The sequence below is a fragment of the Chaetura pelagica genome, unplaced genomic scaffold, assembly GCF_000747805.2.
Source record: "Chaetura pelagica isolate M959 unplaced genomic scaffold, ChaPel_1.0 scaffold825, whole genome shotgun sequence".
Taxonomy (NCBI): Eukaryota; Metazoa; Chordata; class Aves; order Apodiformes; family Apodidae; genus Chaetura; species Chaetura pelagica.
This window is the reverse complement of record NW_009953403.1, coordinates 1-15,675: the sequence shown is the minus strand read 5'-3', so window position 1 is coordinate 15,675 and position 15,675 is coordinate 1. Positions and strand designations below refer to the sequence as shown.

Genomic DNA, 15,675 nt, shown 5'->3' with positions numbered 1-15,675 from the left:
GGGTTTGTGGAGCCGCCGTCAGGCGGAGAGACCTGAAACCTGCGGTTCTGCGCTCGGAAATGTGTCGTGCGTGGCTCCCGGGCAGGGTTTCTGCTCAGCATCGCCTCGTTAACACTTGTTGAAAAGTCAAACCCCGTCATTGCGGGGCTCGCAGCTGAGCGGTGGCACCTCCAGCCTCTGGAATTCTGCTCGGGCCGGGATTTTTCTCCAGTGGTTTGTTGTTTTTTTTTCCTGAGCTGCCCTGAGTGGGGAGGAGGGCAGGTCCCTGTCCCCCCTTCCCCGGGCACAGCGGCCCGTGCTGGGCACAAATCGGCTGCCAACCCTTGGATCTGCTTGACCCGGGGGTGGGAAAGTTAATGTTTTCAGGAGTCTAAACAAGGCGACGTTATCTCCTCCGTCTCGCTGCCTCCCGGAGGTTTTTCCCTGTTGTTGCAGGAGTTGAAATAAGCTCGGGCAGGGAGGGGGGAGAGAAGTTTCCCAGCCCAAAGCGTCGCTCCGGTTTGTGCTAAACCTTTTGGTGAAGTTTGGGAGGGTTTTTCTTTCTCTCTTTCTCTCTCGGCCTCTCTTCCCCCCCCGCAGATGTTGATGGATGTTGTTTCTTGTCTGTGTGATTAGAGAGAGGAAGGTGAGAGCCTGGGGCTGTTCTCAGGTCTGTACTGACCTGCTGGGGAGGAGGAGCTGGCCCTGCCCCATCCTGCCCACCACCAGCGTTGCCCACCTCTCCTGGAAATCCTCTTCCCTGCTCCTTTTCTCCCTCCCCCTCCAAAATAAAGTCCAGCTCGCATTGTCCCTTGGGATGTGCAGCCTCCTCTGGACTTGATGTCTCTTGTCACAGCTGCTCTTCCTCCAGGACCTCAGGGCTCCTTGTCCCCTCTTGTTCCTTGGGGCAGGTCCTGGCTGAGCCTTTGAACCAGCACAACTCCCAACGTTCATCCTCCCACAGCTCCATCCTGTTGCAGCAGAGGCTCTTCCCTGGATTCCTGCCTCTTCCCAGGCCTCACATTCCTCTCCCATCTCCTTACCCCGGGCAGCTGAGCTTCCAGAGATGCTGCTTTGGTCCTGTCCCTTCTCCCTTGTTGCTCCTCCCGAGGAAAAGCCTTTCAGGGTTTTCCTGACCTCGTGTTTGTCCAGGTTCCCCCTCACCATCTTATCCAGCTGAAACAACCCTTGGCAGCTGCTGTGGTCCCTGAATACTTGGTGACTTCCTACATATCTGGTTGGGGTTTTTTTTCCCCTTCTTTTATCAGCCTGGATGATAGTGAAGGTGCCTGGGCTTGACCAGGGGTGAAACCTTCATATCTCCTGCATGTCCATCTCCATGGAGTGGGAAACCTTTGAGCTGGGCAGTTCCTGCTTCTTGTCTCTCTGCTGGTGTTGGGCTGAGAGAGGTTCCTTGTAGAAAATGTCAAGTGTGGGGAGAAAAAGTGGACCTTTGTGTTCTTTATCTGCTATTAAATCAGCACGAGTGGGTGTTGGGCAGAAAATTCAGTCCTTTTATTAAGGAAAAAAAAAACAAGCTGATAGTTAAATTTGTTGCTCTTGGCATCTTCCTTCCTGGGTCAGGGCTTGTCCTGGGCCTGAGTGTTGGCCAAGAGCTCCACAGAATAATATCATGGGCTTATGGAATAGTTTGGGTGGGAAAGAACCTTCAGGATCATCTAGATCCCATCCCCCCCATGGGCAGGGACACCTCCCACCAGCCCAGGCTGCTCCAAGCCCCATCCAACCTGCCCTTCAACACCCCCAGGGATGGGGCAGCCACAGCTTCCCTGGGCAACCTGGCCCAGGCTCTCCCCACCCTCACACTCCACAATTCCCTCCTCAGCTCCAACCTCCAGCTCCCTCTCCCACTTTTCATCCCTCCCCCTCATCCCATCCCTCCCTGCCCTTGGCCCAAGTCCCTCCCCAGCTTTCCTGGAGCCCCTTCAGGCCCTGGAAGCTGCTCTAAGGTCTCCCTGGAGCCTTCTCCTCTCCAGGCTCAACACCCCAACTCTCCCAGCCTGGCTCCAGAGCTGCTCCAGCTTTGGATCATCTCCATGGCCCCTTCATGACATAAATGTTTCACCAAGGTGACACTCTGGTCGTTTTACCCCTGGGAAGTTTCTGTTGGGAATCAAGAGCTTTCTTGTGGTTGTCTCTTTGGTGCAGCTGGTAAATGGGAGACAAATTGGACACATCCCATGTGGAGATGTTGGCTGGTGGAGCTGATGCCTGTCCTGGAGCTGAGCAGAAAGCTGGGGTGGGCTCAGTTATAGAATCTCCTTTTCTTGTCTGTATTTCCTCTCTGGTTTAAGCCAAGATGGTCTCAGAGTAATTAAAAAGTCATTAAAAAGCCCATCAGGAACAGCCAGTTGAGTAATGAGGGTGAAGCTCCTTGTACAAAGTGTGTTTTGGACCCACTTGGGTCTCTGGTCTGTGGTCTCAGCTTTGGTCTCTCATGGATTTCTGCCTCCTGGGCAGTTGAGGTGGATCTTGTTTTATAAGTATTAGCTCTAAATCAAGGAGCTCAATGAATTCTGCCTTGGCTGACATGGGTGTCAGCCTTGTGGTGGTGGAGGTGGAGGTGGGAGTTGTGCTCCTTGTGGTGTCTGGAAGTTCTTCTTGGGTTTTCCTGCCCTCTTTGAGGGCTGTGAACCTTGAGTTGTTGAAATCCAAGGTTTGTGTCTTCAAGATCTATTTTGTGTGATGAGGATGGGGAGAGCCTGGGCCAGGTTGCCCAGGGAAGCTGTGGCTGCCCCATCCCTGGGGGTGTTGAAGGGCAGGTTGGATGGGGCTTGGGGCAGCCTGGGCTGCTGGGAGGTGTCCCTGCCCGTGGGGGGGTTGGATCTGGATGATCTTTAGCTCATGGAATGGTTTGGGTTGGAAGGGACCTTAAAGATCACCCGGATGATCCATTCAATGATCTTCAAGGTGGCTGCTCCATCCCTGGAAGTGTCTAAGGATCTAATGTGGGGTTTGGAGCAGCCTGGGCTGGTGGGAGGTGTCCCTGCCCATGGGGGGGGGTGGATCTAGATGATTTTTAAGGTCTTTCCAACCCAACCCATCCCACGATTCTCTGAGATTTGAAATCTGCTCATGGATAGAAAGAACATCCAGTGTCCAGTGGGTTAATTAGCAGCCAAGTGCTGAGTTTTAATTAAACTGCAGAAAACCCACATTGATGGGACAAAGATCTGAGAGGTGATGGAGGCTGCTGGAAAGGTGTCTCCAGATCCTGTTGGGACTGCTCCAGTTGGAGTTCCAGCTCCTGACTGCTCCTCACTCCACTTCTTCCTCAACCACCCAACCCCCACCTGGGTGGCTGCACCTTCAGGGTCCAGGTTGAAAAAAAATACCTGTTTCTGGTACCAAATCCTTGGGCTTATTGTGGGTTTTTTTCCTACCAAAGCTTCTCCTTGGATCAGGCTCCTGGACATGCTGCTGCTGGAGAAGTGTTGGAATAGTGTGGTGGGAAGAAAACTGTCCCCAAGAGGCTGCCTTGTTTCATCTTCCTAAATGATCCATTAGTTATTCCTGGGACTCCATGATCTCCAAGGTCTTTTCCAACCCAAAGGGTTCTATAATGTGGGTGGGTCAGAACATTCCTGGTGTGAGGTTTCCAAACGTGCTGGGGCTCTGGTGCCAGGTGGGTGCTGGAGCCAACCCTGCTCCCTGGGAGCAGATTCCTCATCCAAGGTCAAGCTCTTCTGCAGGAAAGACAAGAGAGGGCCCAGGGAAGAGCTGTGTGGGCTGGAGAACCCTCCTGCAGTGGCTTTTCCTTGGGTGAGGTCTGAGGTGCAGAGGAGTTTTGTGAAGAGTCCACTGTTACTTCTTGATCAGGAGGAGATCATATCATAGAACCATGGGATGGGTTTGGGTTGGAGAGACCTTCAAGAGCATCCAGTGCCACCCCCCCCATGGGCAGGGACACCTCCCAGCAGCCCAGGCTGCTCCAAGCCCCATCCAACCTGCCCTTCAACACCCCCAGGGATGGGGCAGCCACAGCTTCCCTGGGCAACCTGGCCCAGGTTCTCCCCACCCTCACACTCCACAATTCCCTCCTCAGCTCCAACCTCCAGCTCCCTCTCCCACTTTTCATCCCTCCCCCTCATCCCATCCCTCCCTGCCCTTGTCCCAAGTCCCTCCCCAGCTTTCCTGGAGCCCCTTCAGGCCCTGGAAGCTGCTCTAAGGTCTCGCTGGAGCCTTCTCCTCTCCAGGCTCAACACCCCAACTCTCCCAGCCTGGCTCCAGAGCTGCCCCAGCCCTCCCAGCATCTCCACGGCTCCTCTGGCCTTTCTCCACCAGCTCCATGTCCTTCCTGTGCTGGGGGCTCCAGAACTGGTCCCAGTTCTCCAGGGGGTCTCCCCAGAGCAGAGCAGAGGGGACAATCCCCTCCCTGGCCCTGCTGCCCACGCTGCTGGTGACACAGCCCAGGCCACGGGGGGTTTCTGGGCTCCAGCCCATCTTGAGCTTCTCCTCCACCCTCCAGTCACTTCCCACTCCACATTTTGAGTTGCACTCGGACTCACCATTAACAAAACCCCCTCAAACTCCTCCCAACCCCTTAGCCTTCACTTCCAACCTTCCCATAAGGTCACTTTTTCTTCTGGATGGTGCCTCTGACCCTTCTGTCCTGTCCTCAGCTGCCTTCCCTCATCGACTCAACCTCTTCTACTTGGCCAACGACGTCATCCAGAACTGCAAGAGGAAAAACGCCATCGTCTTTCGTGACACCTTTGCTGAGGTTCTCCCTGAAGCTGCTTCCTTAGTCAAGTGAGTAACCTTCTACTTCTCCCAAACCAGCAGTTTTTTACCTCTCCTGTCCCAAACTCTTGAGAAACAGCACCATTTTCAAGGGTTTGGTTGAACCACTTTGGGGGTTCCAGCTTCTCACTAAGAACGGGCCGGTGATCAGCACAGGGGGGGCTCATTTAGGTCAAATCATCCCATCAAGTGGCACATCTTGCACCAACACTTGGTCCCTAAGGGGCAGGATATGGTAAAATTCCCAACTGGCTCCATGGTAGGAACAGGGAATTGGGTTTGGAGCAGAGTTTGGAGCTGCAGGTGGTTGAACGTAGCACGAGGCAGGGAAAAGGTTGGATGGGTCCTGAGCTGAAATGTCAGTGTAAGTTGCCAGAGGGTGAGGTTGGAAATGGCATGAATAGATGCCAACCATGAGCAGGAAGGAGAAAAACATGTTGCTGAGTGGAATGGGAACCCAGCAGGACTCCAGGTCACCTGGTGGCTGCTCAGGTGGTGCTCAAAAGGTCCTTCCCCACCCAAATGCTCCTGAAAACCCCTTTCCTTCTGCATCCAGGGGTGTGGAGCAGCCCCTTTGCTCTGGGTTTGGAGCCAGTGGCCACCCAGGTCCCACAGGGAGCAGTGATGGCAGCTCCACTTCCCAATTCCAGTTCAATATTCCAAGCTGGTGTCCATCAGGGCAGTGGTTGCTGGGTGGTGACCAGGTCCAGGCTTGAGTGCTCTGGGACTTGAATTCAGGTTGCTTTGCTGGGAGTTCTCATCATTTGGGTGATCAATGAGGTGACAACTGGTTTGGTGTGACACCTGGCCATGGGTTTTTCCTCATTTCTCCCAAGACTTCACCCAGGGGAGTGGGAAGAACATGCTTGGAGAGGTTTATCCATCCCATTTTCTCCTGGAAACAAAGCACCTGGAGCACAAGACACCATTTGTCACCAGGCCATCTCCTTTTCTTCCTGCCTTTGGACATGTTCCAGGTGACACCACCTGCTTCCCAAGCTGGGAGCAGAGGGGATAGGATGTTTGCTTGGAGCTGAGCAGAACTTGTTTCTTGAGGAACCTTCTCCCCTCTGATCACCTGCTGTTCAGCCACCTCAACCTGGAATCATTAACCTTTGCAAAATCATCTTTTAATTTCCTCCCCTTCCAATAATCCCTTTTCCCCCCCAAACCCATCCATTTGGAAGAGCCTGAAGGGTCTCTTTTTGGCAAGTTTTGCTAGAAACAGTGAGTAAATCCCATCATTATCCAGCCTGGAACCCCAAAAAATCAGGCAGGGGCAAAGGAACCTCAACCTGCTCTTCCTTTTCCAGGGATCCATCTGTTTCCAAATCTATTGAAAGAATCTTCAAAATCTGGGAGGACAGAAACGTGTACCCTGAGGAAACCATTTTGGCACTTAAGGAAGCTCTGAGTAAGTTCATTTCCCTTTATCTTTCTTTACAAATGAATTAAATTAATTTAGTCTGTGGATTTATCCTTCCTGCTCTGGAGCAGCCACGTGTTGCACACCAGAATTCCTCTTCATTCACCTGGTTTTTTGGACCTTTCCCTAATTTCCCTCAATCCTTTCACATCAGCTGAAGTTGTTCCAGCTGAGATGAAACACAACCTGAAGGTACAATGATCCCACCAGCCCTGAACGTGGTGCTGGGCTCCACTTTTCAATCTGATTTAGTGGTTTTAATTAATTAATTGGTATTATGAATATTTTGGAGGGGGTAGGAAAGAAGCTGGAAGCAGTGGGGAGGATCCTGAAGTGATCTGGAGCTGCTGATGGTAACTGGGAACACCTGTGGTCAGTTAAACCCAGGAATTAGATGATATTCTAATATTTGGAAGGATATTAATCCACATTTATCCTTCATTTGGGGACATAATTAAGAGCTCAAGGTGCTTTGAGAAACCTTCAGTGCAGCTTGGTCATCCTGGCAGGAGACAAAAGGCTTGAGCTGAAAGTTGCATGTGGAGACAGAAGGTTTAGATGTTCCCTCTGACATCTCCAGCTTGAAAAACAACAACAACACTTCAGATTCCTTGGAAATCGGGGTCTCCTGACTCAGAAAATTGCCTGCTTGGAGTAAAAAAACAACCTTTGAGAGCTGTGTGGTTGAATTGTGCTGGTTTTCCTTTTCTCTCTGGTCATTTCTTAGCATTTGGGAACTGTCTCAGTGTTGAGGGACAAACAGAAACTTGATTTAAAACTCCAAGACCATCCCCCAAGTTGCTGCATTCCTGAGCAAACCCAGGTTCTCTTGGGCATCCAGCAGCTCCTCCTGAAGGAAGTTGGTCTAGAAATTAAACCAAATTTCTGTTCACTTGCAATAAACCCAAACCCAAACCAAACAAAACCAGATTCTTCAAGGAATCCCCATGATCCCAGAGTGCCAAAAAAATGAAATGTTTTCCAGGTACCACTTTCAAAACTCAGAAGCAGCTGAAAGAAACTCTGAACAAACAACCGAATAAGCCGTGGAAGAAATCACAAAGTAAGAATGAAATCTGAATTAATCTCAAAATTCCCTTCTCAGGGAAGAGAAGAAGGTCCAGCCCCAAGTGGGAACAGTACCTGGACTAAAGCAGGAGCCAGCATGCATCTTCCAGGCTCATAAAGTTAATCCATAAAGGTCCTAATCCATGAAGGTCCTCAGTTATAAAGCTCCTCATCCCTGAAGCTCTTCATTTATGAAGCTCCTTGTCTCTAAAGCACCAAGGAGTTGTTGCTAGAGGAGCAGTTTTTACAGAATTGAAATGGAAATCATTCTGAGAGTGGAGGTTGTGGATGGTAAAAGAGCTGGTGGAACCTCTTGGAAACTGGAGTTAGAGGTGGAGAGAAGACAGAGAGAACTTTGGCAGCAGGAGGTGGATCCTGCATCTTCCACAGCAAACTGAGTGCTAGGGGGAAAGAGAACTGGCAGCTGGTAGTGCAGATCATCCTAGAGCAATGGGATGGTTTGGGTTGGAGGGACCTTCAAGAGCATCCAGTGCCACCCCCTGCATGGGCAGGGACACCTCCCAGCAGCCCAGGCTGCTCCAAGCCCCATCCAACCTGCCCTTCAACACCCCCAGGGATGGGGCAGCCACAGCTTCCCTGGGCAACCTGGCCCAGGCTCTCCCCACCCTCACACTCCACAATTCCCTCCTCAGCTCCAACCTCCAGCTCCCTCTCCCACTTTTCATCCCTCCCCCTCATCCCATCCCTCCCTGCCCTTGGCCCAAGTCCCTCTCCAGCTTTCCTGGAGCCCCTTCAGGCCCTGGAAGCTGCTCTAAGGTCTCCCTGGAGCCTTCTCCTCTCCAGGCTCAACACCCCAACTCTCCCAGCCTGGCTCCAGAGCTGCCCCAGCCCTCCCAGCATCTCTGGGGCCTCCTCTGGCCTCTCTCTACCAGCTCCACGTCCTTCCTGTGCTGGGAGCTCCAGAACTGGTCCCAGTTCTGCCCATCCAGCAGAGCAGTCTGGCAGGAATTGCATTTATAAGAGACCAGTTTTACTCAAAACTTCCACACTGAGGCCTTGGCTGGTCCTGGAAGCCTGAAGATGGAACGTTGGGTGGAATTCCCACCTCTCCTGAGATCAGAGAGGTGAAAACAGTTTGAAAGGAGTTTGAAAATGTTTGTTTCTTGCCTTAACACCCTGAGCTTCTTGCCCCAACCCCACTGTGCTCCACCCAGCACAGCTGAATGTGCTTCTTGCCTCATCTTTTCTCCTGCTTTGTCCCAAATGGATTGAGTGTCTCTTGACTCTTAATTCCTTCTCCCTGGTCTGATTAGAAGATGTCAGTGAAGGTCTGAGTGGTTTGAAAGGTGAGGGCTGAAGGGAATTCTGGGCTGTGTGTAGCAGCTCCAGGTCTGGCACTTGGGAAGTGATACTCCTTGTAGAGAGGTGTCAACTCCTCAGGAATAACATCACCCTCCTTGTAGAGAGGTACAAACTCACTGGGAATAAAATTACCCTCTTTCTAGATGTGTTAAAATCCTCAGAAATAATTTGACCCTCCTTGCAGAGGGGTCTGAACTCTGGGAATAACTTGGCCCTCCTTGAAAAAAGGTAGAAACCCCTCAAAAATCTTCTCCTCCTTTGTAGAGAGGTGGAAATGGATCAGAAATCATTTCCCCCTCCTTTTAGAGAGGAATAAACTCACTGGAAATGCTTCTGCCCTCCTTGCAGGGAAGTGTAACCTCCTCAGAAATATTCCCCACCTGCTAGAGGAGCTGTGACCTCCTCAGGAATATTCCAGAGACCTGTAAACTCCTTAGAAATCACATTCTTCTCCTTTTAGAGATGTAGAAACTGATGGGAAATGATATTCCCCTTCTTTTAGAGGGGTTTGAACTGGTTGGAAACCCTTCCTTCCTCCTGGAGAGGTGGGAACTCCTCAGAACTCAGGTTCCCTTCCTCCTGGAGTGGTGGGAACTCCTCAGAACTCAGGTTCCCTTCTTCCTGGAGTGGTGGGAACTCCTCAGAACTCAGGTTCCCTTCCTCCTGGAGAGGTGGAAACCTCAGCACTCATGTTCCCTTCCTCCTGGAGAGGTGGGAATTCAGCTTCCCTTCCTCCTAGAGAGGTTCAGCCTCCTGGACTCAGCTCAGCTGAGCCCCTGCAGGGATGTCCCTTCCCCCCAGCAGGGCTGGAGCAGGGACCAGGCAGGAGACCTTCCTAGTGCATTGAGAAAGAGCAAGAAGAGAATTCCTAGAGCTGGGACCTTGAGGTGCCTCTTGAGGGACACGGTGTATGGAGGGAAATTGTCACCAGCAGCAACACCCCCAGGGCTGCTGTTCAGTGGGGTGAAAATGATGGTTGCCCCAACTGGTTGTTGTGACTGCTGGTTGCTCAGGGTGTAGTTTTGTGGTTTCCTGACCCTTTCTCTTTGTCCCAACAGCCTCCACCAACCCGAAAGCTGCTCTGAAGTCCAAGATTGTTGCTGAATTCAGAGTAAGTCTGCAAGAAGTTGTTCTGCTCCCCAGTCTTCATTCTTGGGGTGTAGCTTTTCTGTAGCTCGTGTCCACCAGCAGCAGCAGGATCTCCATGGGAAGTGTCCAGGGGTTGGTTGTTCCACAGTTTGTCCTCTCAGGAGCTGCTTGAAATCCCTGTGTCCTGTTTTTGAGGTTGTTCTGGGTGGTTTTTGAGCAAAGAGCAGGATCAGGTTGTCCTAGTGAAGGAGGAGTTGAGGGGGTTGGTGGCAAGAAATGAAGGTAAATTAGGTCTCTCAGAGGAGTGTGGTGTGATGACCAAGTGTGTGGGCACCAGGAGAGGGGAAAAAGGGAATGAAAAAAAACTTGGGACAGGAAACTTGAGGGATCATCCACCTGAACCTGTTGATTTGGGGTTAAAAATGTCAGGATTGTTCCTGGCTGAGCAGGAATCGGCGCGGGAGGGGTTGGTTGGTTGGTGGGTTTGGGTTCCTGGTTGAAACGGTTGGTTGGTTGGTGGGGTTTGGGTTCCTGGCTGAAGCTGAAGTCCCTGGAATGTGCCTCTTCCCTGGAATGTGATGAGGATGCTTTTCCTGTTGGATTGTTTTTGTTTCTCCCCCCCCCCCAGCCCCAGTCTCTGATTGATGAGCTGCTGTTGTACAAACGCTCGGAAGACCAGATTGAGCTGAAGGAGAAGCAACTTTCCACCATGAGGGTGGATGTTTGCAGCACGGAGACACTCAAGTGCTTGAAAGGTAAAAGAAGAGGTTTGAAATTCCAGCTCCAAACTCTGGGCAGGAAAGAGCTTCAGTGTCTGGAAAACATCAAGGTTCCAGAGTTGGTTAATCAAGAATTGGTCTAAAAACTCTGGGTGAATTTAACCCCAGTTCCTGAAAACCTGCTCAAGTGAAGTGGGAGGGTTGGAGATGGGGGGGGTGCTGGTCAGACACCCCTTCTGAGATCATTCATGTAAGATGGGCATTAAAATGGGAGGGTGGGGAGAGCCTGGGCCAGGTTGGCCAGGGAAGCTGTGGCTGCCCCATCCCTGGGGGTGTTGAAGGGCAGGTTGGATGGGGCTTGGAGCAGCCTGGGCTGCTGGGAGGTGTCCCTGCCCATGGGGGGGTTGGATCTAGATAATCCTTAAGGTCCCTTCCAACCCATCCCATGATTCTACAAAAACTCCAGATATTCCTAATGTGTCAGAACCTTTTGGGATTGATGCCCATCATCTGGTTGAGGACCCGATTTTGGCACCTGATTTCCTTGGCCTTCATCTCCTTGCAGACAAAACAGGAGGCAAGAAGTTCTCCAAGGAGTTTGAAGAAGCCAGTTCTAAGCTGGAAGAGTTTGTCAATGGTTTGGACAAGCAAGTGAAAAATGGTCCCTCACTCACTGAAGCTCTGGAGAACGCTGGGATATTTTATGAAGCTCAGTACAAGGAAGTCAAGGTGGTTGCAAACGTAAGGATGAGTTTTCCTCCATCTTCCTGGGATGGGTTGATGTCTGGGGCTTGTTGGCCAAGGATTTTGGAGGCTGGAAAATGGTTTGGGAAGAGTTTTAAAAGAGTTGGGATGTGGGGGCCAAAAAGAGGTTGGGAAAATTCCTGGGTTGGGAGGCTCAGAGCTGGAGCGTGGCTGGAATGTTGGGAGATCCTTGGGTGGAGTTATGGTTGGTCCCCAAAAATCCTGGGTTGGAACAAGTTGGGATCAATCTGGGAGTGGGATGAAGAAAGGAGGAATCCAGTAGAATGCAAAAACAATCAGTCCCCCCAACCCAACCACCCCAAATCCCCCCCAAACCGTCCAAAAAACACCCCCAACCCTTCCAAAACACCCCCGAACCATCTCAGAACACTTTCCAATGCTACCAAAACACCCCAAATGCTCCAAAACCAACACCCAACCCTACCAAAACACCCCCAAACACCACCATATTTCTAAAACAAAAGGGGTTTTGAAGTGAAATGGTCATGGGAGAGGTTTCCTCTTCCCACTTTCGTGGTGGGCCCCATCCTCCTTCCTTTCTCAGGCTTATAAAACGTTTGCCAATCGAGTGAGCAACCTAAAGAAGAAGCTGGACCAGTTGAAAGCAACTCTTCCTGATCCAGAGGAGTCTCCTGTTCCTTCTCCAAGCATGGATGCTCCATCTCCAACGGGCTCTGAGTCCCCTTTCCAGGGGATGGGGGAAGAGGAGGGTTCCCGCTCTCCGGGGGCTGGAACCCGCAAGGTGGTGTCTCCAGAACCTGTGACAGATAATCGGGACGTGGAGGACATGGAGCTCTCTGATGTGGAGGATGATGCCTCTAAAATCATTGGTAGGTTGGAAGAGCAAGAGTAATGGTTGTGGAGAAATTCCACTTGGGATCAAACGGCCCCTTGCAGGATCCCTTGGGATGTCATGGGTGCACGAAGGCCTTGGTGGGCTTGTTGGTGCTGTTGGGTTTTGGTCTCCTGCCCCAAGCACAGGGAGGTCCTGATCTTGTTGGTGTTGTTGCCATTTCCCAAACCACTCATGGAATCAGAACTAATGATGAGGATCCCATTGAGCTTCTGGAGAGAGGCCAGAGGAGGCCCCAGAGATGCTGGGAGGGCTGGGGCAGCTCTGGAGCCAGGCTGGGAGAGTTGGGGTGTTGAGCCTGGAGAGGAGAAGGCTCCAGGGAGACCTTAGAGCAGCTTCCAGGGCCTGAAGGGGCTCCAGGAAAGCTGGGGAGGGACTTGGGCCAAGGGCAGGGAGGGATGGGATGAGGGGGAGGGATGAAAAGTGGGAGAGGGAGCTGGAGGTTGGAGCTGAGGAGGGAATTGTGGAGTGTGAGGGTGGGGAGAGCCTGGGCCAGGTTGGCCAGGGAAGCTGTGGCTGCCCCATCCCTGGGGGTGTTGAAGGGCAGGTTGGATGGGGCTTGGAGCAGCCTGGGCTGCTGGGAGGTGACCCTACCCATGGGGGGTGGGATCTGGATGCTCTTGAAGGTCCCTCCAACCCATTCCATCCCATGGCTCCACAATCCCATTCTATGTATAATCCCATATCCCAAGTCATTCCTCAGGGACGCGGTGACATCTCCAGCCTTGTTGTCCCTCTCCCTGCAGTGGAGGAACGGAAGGAGAAGCAGGCAGCTCCAGCTCCAGCCCCAGCACCTCCCAAGACTGAAAGTGTCCCCAAGACTATGCCTCCCACTGCCACAGCAGGGGCCACCCCCGTGACAGTGACCCCCCCAGCCCCGGCTCCCGCCGCTCCCAAGGCCGTCGGCGCCGCGCCCGTCCCAGCACCAGCCCTGGCCCTGCCCAACCTGGCCAACGTGGACCTGGCCAAGATCAGCTCCATCCTGAGCAGCTTAACTTCTGTCATGAAAAACACAGGTGGGTCCTGAGCCCAGTTCCTGTTGGGTTGGAAGGTTTTGAAGCTTTTAATTGTCTCCCAGTACGTGGAAGTGGGTTCCTCCTGAGGAGGGGTCCCTGACACACACACAACTCTTGGGTCTCTGGGGAACTTTTCTCCAAAACTTCCATTAGCAACATTCCTGAATGGTGTGTCCTTCCATCCCAGGTGTCAGCCCGGCCTCCAGACCTTCTCCAGGAACCCCCACGAGCCCAACAGCTCTTACCAGTGGCCTGAAGACTCCTGTCCTGGGGGCACCATCTGCTCCTTCCAACCCTTTAGCAAATATTCTCTCCAAAGTGGAAATAACTCCTGAAAGTATTTTGTCTGCTCTCTCCAAAACCCAGACTCAGACAGCACCAGCACTGCAAGGTACCCAGGTCCTGGGTGTCCACGTGGGGCATGGAATCCCTGCACCTCGTGGTGTTTGGGTTAGATGAGGCTTGGAACAACCTGGGCTGGGGGGAGTGTCCCAGGGGGGTTTGGATGTAGGTGATCTCTAAGACAATTCCATGGGTCTGTGATTAAAAGGAAATGCTTCACTGAGGGTGGGGAGAGCCTGGGCCAGGTTGCCCAGAGAAGCTGTGGCTGCCCCATCCCTGGGGGTGTTGAAGGGCAGGTTGGATGGGGCTTGGAGCAGCCTGGGCTGCTGGGAGGTGTCCCTGCCCATGCAGGGGGTGGGACTGGATGGGCTTTAAGGTCCCTTCCCACCCAACCCATCCCATGATTCTATGAAAACGACTCACAAACGCCAAGCATCTTCCCTTCCCAGTGGCTCCAGTTGACTTCCCCCTTCCCAGGATTTCTGAACCCATCCTCTTCTTCCTTCCAGGTTTGTCATCCCTGCTGCAGAGCGTGGCTGGGAACACGGCTCAGCCCAGCGAAGCGGCGCCGAGCGCGGCGGCATCGCCGGCCAACGCCCCCGTTCCCTGCCTGAAGGGCAGGAATGTCCCTTCCAACCCTCAGCCCTTCATAGCCAAGAGTTTTGGTTACTCTCCAAGCTCATCCACTGCTGAGGTTTCCTCCACTTCGGTCACCAAGGCTCCTGTTGGACACACCCCAGGGCTCTCAAGCTCCGGTTTTAAGCCGCCAAGTAATTCCCTGGGATTTCCCACCTCCCACCCCACCAGCCCCTCTTCCCTTTTGCCACCAGAACCATCCCTGGCTCAATCCACGGAAATTCCAAAAGCCAAGCTGGAGTCGGAGCCCCCTTCTCCAAGCCTGGAGATGAAGATCCACAATTTCCTGAAGGGAAACCCTGGCTTCAGTGGCCTCAACTTGAATATTCCCATTCTCAGCAGCCTGGGCTCCAGCATCCCCGCGGAGAGTCACGCGTCCGACTTCCCGCGCGGTCCCACCAGCACTTCCATGGACAACGTGGACGGAACCCCCGTGCGCGACGAGCGGAGCGGGACGCCCACCCAGGACGAGATGATGGACAAACCCACCTCCAGCAACGTGGACACTATCTCCCTGCTGTCCAAAATCATGAGCCCTGGATCTTCTACTCCCAGCAGCACCAGGTCTCCTCTGCAGAGCCGGGATGATGGATATTCCCAGGAAATTCCCAACTCTGTGCACACCTACCGGCCCTTTGGCCTGGGCAGAGACTCTCCGGCCGGTCGGTACAAGCCACCTGCAGACAGCCTGGAGATCCCTTCCTCTTTGATGGACTCCTCCCAGGAGAAGTTTTACCCAGACACATCTTTCCAAGAAGACGAAGATTACCGGGACTTCGATTACTCGGGCCCGCCACCGTCGGCCATGCTGAACCTGGAGAAGAAACCAGCCAAATCCATCTTGAAATCCAGTAAACTCTCAGAAACTGGAGACTACCAGCCAGTCCTATCCAGCTACGCTCCAAGATCCCAGGAGTTTGGTGTCAAATCATCCTTCCCTCAATCCATGAGGTCCATCCTGGAGCAGAGCGAGAGCTGCGACCCGCTGGGATCCTCCCCGGGGATCTACGGGAGCTACGGCCTCCGGGGCAGCGACTCCACCACGGATGGTTCCCCCTCTCCCAGCAAGAACGAGGTGTTTTTCACCCCAGATTCCAACCACAACACCCTGCCCAAGGCCGTGGTGCACTCGGGCCTCTCGCAGAAGCAATACCCGGACTCTCCCCACTCTGTTCCTCACCGTTCTCTTTTCCCTTCTCCAAACCCCCTCTCCAGCCCTGCTGGCAGAGTCCCCACCACCAACGTGGAGAAATCTTTGGCTTCTTCCATCTCAGCCACTTCCACCATGGAATTCAAGAACATGCTGAAAAACGCTTCCCGGAAACCATCCGAGGAGAAGCATTTTGGGCCACTTTCCAAAAACTCCGGTGAGGGGGGGAATTTATCCAGTGCTGCCAAGGGGGAGGCTCAAGAGGAGCACTATAGGATCGAGACCAGGGTCTCCTCCTCCTGCTTGGACCTTCCTGACAGCACGGAGGAGAAAGGAGCTCCCATCGAGACGCTGGGATACCACAACGCCTCCAGCAGGGGGATGTCGGGAGAGCCCATCCAGACGGTGGAATCCATCCGTGTGCTGGGGAAAGGGCCGCGGGGACGGGAGGCCAATCGGGCGACCGGTTGGTTCGAGATGGGAGGAGGCACCTCTGGCTTTGACAACGGCCCCTCGGGCACTTCGGAGCTGCCCGGGATGGGGGG

The 15,675-nt window shown here is 53.2% G+C and overlaps 1 protein-coding gene across 1 annotated transcript; it reads left to right on the top strand.

Annotated features, from left to right (window-relative positions):
• Positions 1–2,530: 2,530 nt before the first annotated feature.
• RPRD2 (regulation of nuclear pre-mRNA domain containing 2) lies at positions 2,531–15,667 on the top strand (the record flags this gene model as incomplete). Its single annotated transcript, XM_009998397.1, has 11 exons — positions 2,531–2,594; positions 4,623–4,752; positions 6,057–6,157; positions 7,155–7,232; positions 9,619–9,671; positions 10,278–10,404; positions 10,934–11,109; positions 11,678–11,963; positions 12,733–13,002; positions 13,190–13,393; positions 13,854–15,667. Coding segments are annotated over exons 1-11 (3,303 nt in total), but the record flags the coding sequence as incomplete, so codon positions are not given.
• Positions 15,668–15,675: the final 8 nt, after the last annotated feature.